Raw genomic sequence first — 4,444 nt, 5'->3', positions numbered from 1 at the left:
AATGTGACTTGTGTGAGAAGACTTTTAAAACTCCACGTTACCTGAAAGCACACCAACAGATCCACACAAGAAAGACTCTACAAGTGCAGTTACTGTGAGGTATGTGTTTATATTTTTATCTTGTGATTGTAGCCTGACTGTTTGAAACAAATCTGCTCATCAAATTGTGTTAGCATGTTAGCAATTTTACTGCATGGATAAATCACAGGTTTTTAGTGATAGTGTTTGAGAATTGTATTACTGTTATTGTGGCATTAAACTAGTATTAATTTTACTTTTTTCACTCTTATCGTTTTTACAGAACATTAAATTGAGCTGAGTGTGATAATGTAAACAGTAAAATGTAATTAGACTTTGGCAGAGATGCTCTTTATTTCAGGCGATGTTCAGGATGAAAATGTTGAAGGACTGACTTAAACTGTGTTTGTGTCTTTGTTTAGAAGCAGAGCGACACAGATGGATCCAGTTCTCAACCCTGTCATCGCTGTGGGAAAGACTTTTTTGTGACCTTTGTGGAAAAACTTTCAGTCATCAAAAGACCCTAAAAATACATCAACGTAGACACACTGGAGAAAAAATGAACTACTGTAAAGAATGTGCGAGAGGCTTCATCACTTCAAAGGACTTCAAACTATATGAATGAAAATGTGCCTCGTTACATTTTAAGCTTTCTAAACTGTTCTACTGTAATGTTCATGTTGAGTGGTTAGCTTTGTTCCAGCAGTTGAATCAAAAAATCTGTTTCCTGTTATCATGTTTTTATTGAATGCATCAATCCATGTGATAGGTTTGTAGCTTAAACCTATTCGCTGGAACGTTGAAGACAATATAATTACACAGCAAAGCAAGACACAAAGTAGGCAAAGTTCTTCATGTTACTCATGCATGAGGGAGACCTGCCTGGAGCCAAGTGTCGTTCCACCACTTGACCTCCATCAGACTCTCAGCCAGGTTCCCCATAGCACTCCTTTTATTGTGGTTACATGAATATGCATAGGGTCATTAACATATAACATCTTACATAGGTAAACATGTGAACAAAGGATTGTGTGTGTGTGTGTGTGTGTGTGTGTGTGTGTGGGGTCAGAGCGTGACCCCATAAAGACTTCCCTAAACCTACTGGTCTGGAAAGTCCAGCAGTTCACATAAACAAAAGGCACTTAGCCTAAAACAGATATAGCCACGTTTATCCTACCATAAAACAATAAAACAAAGTACGACCTCTTCCCAGGATGTAGGTGTGGATTCCAGAACACTCTGGAATCTACACCAAGCCTTTGCAGCCTGCTAAAGATCACACATCCTATCACTACACAATTGATTATACACCTCTAAGCATATATAAGTAGATATTTCTAAGCATAAATGACAATCAACAATACAAAACCTAACATTCCCCCCTTTTTGACCTTTATGCTAGAAAAGTTCCCAGTTATGATCACCTCATGTCTGAAAGTTTCAATGCAAACATTTTTATACTCAGCATATGTCAATCACCCTAAATTACTGTAAACACACACAGTTTGACAAATGTATTAGCAGTTATCCCATTCCTCATTGATCTCATCCAATGGCAAACTGCATCCTACGAGCAAACAAATGAATTGTTAATTTAATAGTTAAAATAAGAAAGTAACATTTTCAACAACATCTCAGCTTGGTGGTGCTCCTCTGGGCATGCAAATCACATGTCTCTCTGCAGAGTGGTTTAAGTTCTGCAGGGCGTCATAAATGTCTCTTCCAGTTGTTTCCATCACTGTCCATAGGACCAGAGTCCAAAAGTATGTAGAATAAACATTCAAACATACCAGTTGGTTTTGTTGTTTGTCAACATGGGTCTCAGTTATCTCCAAAGCTGCAGACCTTTTCAGCACTCTAGTTTTATGGCCTCTACCAACCCCCATCACCTCACTTCAGGCCTTCGTCCTGCGAGGGGGATACTTATGACTCCTCCATTGTCCATGCTCTGCAGAAAAACCCCTCTGTGGAAAGGGTGCTGGGTCCAGTTATCTTACTGCTGTTAAGATCCCAGCAGTCTTAAGAGTGTCATCATATGCACAGTACAGTGGCACAGCATTAGGTGATGTTCATAGGAAACTGCTGCCATCACCACCATAGCTTCTGGTTCATGTGCTTTTCACAGAATCACGATGCCATCCTTAGACTCCCTCTGCGCTGTCGATGGAGCTTGGCACGCTCCCCTCATCCTTCAGGTGCCCGTCTGTTGTCCACAATCTCCTCTGTTGGCCTCTGGAAAGCCCCCTTGGCACAGCTCTCATTCCAACGCAGCTTCAGTTCCTTCCTGTGGCTCCAAAGTCTGATCTCATGATGGGCCCAAACAGCTCGACCTTTGACCTCAACCACTGCCTGGACTGTCAGCTATGCCTGGAATGGTTCTTGTTTCTCACTGGGCCTCTGGAGATTTCTCAGGAGATCCCTTTCAGCAATACTCTGACTGCTGCACCTATATTTCCTTGCTAGGAGGAAAAACTTCTATTTGGAGAGCATGTCAACAATCATCAAACCACATTCTTTAGTTCAGTGAACTTCACTTATAGGCCATCAAAGCCTCATCTGAACATGGATGCTCCACTTGCATAGGTTAAAATACCCATAAATGAACGGTTAATCACACAAATCACTGCAACAATAATAGAAAACATTGTTTCATGTTAATCCTGAACCCCTCCTCTTGACGCATGGACACTCCCATGAGTCAACTCATCAAACCTAGATTCCTGTCTTAAAGAAAAAAGGTTAGCTAGATCATGTCCCAGGCAACATCAGGGCATCTCCTCCGGAGTAGCTCCGTAACCCTGCAATAAAAGATGTTAGCGTGTTTTGCATATTAAGTTTGCTTAACACCTGGCTCTGCCAGGAGCCTGCATACACACCATCATGGCCTGGAAAACAGATCTGGAAGTGAAATCAAACTTCACACTTATAAACAATTATATCATAAGAGTAATAAAGCATTCAACATCAGCAAGACAAGTGTCATGTGCAGGTTTTCTCAAATCAGTAAACTACAATTATTTCCATAATTTGCCTCAGACATGGATCATCCCATGTACTCAGTTAATATTAATGTAATCGGTGACTTCCCTTAAGCAAAGTCACTCCACTCACGTATCACTAGGAGCTCAAAAAACTTATTTGTTTTTCTTATGTCACTTGTCCGCTTCTGCCGAATCCTCTACATGTACTCTTAGAAAAACAAACATTAGCAATACACATTGACCATCCCGGTGGTCAGACGCAGGTCGACAGGTTCCAGAGGTGCTATAAAAGGACCATAAAGTTAGACATCCATAGCTGTGGAAAGAAGTGACACTAGTTTTCAACACAGGAAATTTCTCACATGTTATTCACATTGTCAAAGTAACCTTCACATTTTCCCAAAAACACAGTGTAACAGCATCACCACTCATAACCTGTAAACACAGTTATCTTCACAAATAAACCCAGAAATCCTGTAGTAGGAAAAAACATCAACCAGCTGTCCTATTATAAATCACATGATCAATTCACATGAAGAACTGTAATGCTGTAGAAAGGAAAATGCAAATGTTAGCGCTGCGCAGATGTATACACTCTTTCTCACAGTTTCCTCTGTGAGCAACACAAGGTAGTGAATAACACCCCTGGTAGATGCACAGACACAGAAAGTGGCATTTAAAAGGTTAAACCATCACGCAACCTCAAATGTTGCTGTCATCTTTCTGCTCCTTCAAAAGGAAACACACATAGATTCATCCACCCCTTTGTCCTGTCTAGGTGGAGGTTAACCTTGAGTAGTGGTCAAGTCTTGTCAGCTTTTGTCAGCTTTTGTCAGCTTTTACCAATCAGTTTTTTTTCTCTTTCACTCATTCATTCATACATTCATTCTTTCTTTCTTTGCTAATAGTGGAATCGATCGTCGCATTACGTTTCCACTCTCAGCAAAATGACGTCATTTCAAAAAGAAAAAGAAGAACTTTAGATCGGATTACATCGCTGAATCCTTTTTAGGCAGGGACTCTCATTTTCTAATTGTCCCAAATAAGTGGCTTTCTCCTGAGCCCATTTTAATGTGGAGAAACTCACTTGTAACAATTTTCTCGACGACGTGTCGTATAGCGCTTCTAATCGTGCAGATCTGCTCAAACAGAGATTATCGAACAAAACTTTCAGTGCACTGTGAAAGTAACAAAATAAAAAGGCCTTGTTAAGTCATGACACAAGCTCCTCATCTCAGGAGGGTAAATCATACCATTAGCATGGCTCAACTTCACAACAAAAGAAAAATCATCAGCTAGATTCACTCCAAACCAACCATCAGCTGCACAACACACAACATAAGCCTAACGTCTTATTATCTATGAGTTTAATCCACAGGTCTGTGCTCTTCACTCATTTAGGCCACACACCCATTCTATTCAGTTTTCCTTTTTCCCTTCATCAT

General features: G+C 40.4%; 1 protein-coding gene across 2 annotated transcripts in view; it reads left to right on the top strand.

Annotated features, from left to right (window-relative positions):
• The window catches only part of LOC148101592 (uncharacterized), a 30,425-nt gene extending 29,818 nt beyond the window's left edge, over positions 1-607 (top strand). The window contains exons 2-3 of one of the 2 annotated variants that reach the window (XM_087846533.1): positions 1-99; positions 441-607. The exon at positions 1-99 is cut by the window's left edge and continues 1,336 nt beyond it. In XM_087846533.1, coding sequence (XP_087702659.1) covers positions 1-98 — 98 coding nt within the window. In that variant the 3' untranslated portion in view covers position 99; positions 441-607. The remainder of the gene's footprint in view (positions 100-440) is intronic. The other variant, XM_087846535.1, reaches the window with a different exon arrangement.
• The last annotated feature ends 3,837 nt before the right edge of the window (positions 608-4,444 follow it).

This window comes from Neolamprologus brichardi, chromosome 9, assembly GCF_056152115.1.
Source record: "Neolamprologus brichardi isolate AB-2024 chromosome 9, ASM5615211v1, whole genome shotgun sequence".
In the NCBI taxonomy this organism is placed as follows: Eukaryota; Metazoa; Chordata; class Actinopteri; order Cichliformes; family Cichlidae; genus Neolamprologus; species Neolamprologus brichardi.
The sequence above is the reverse complement of the archived record's forward strand: the minus strand, read 5'-3'. Positions and strand labels throughout refer to the sequence as shown.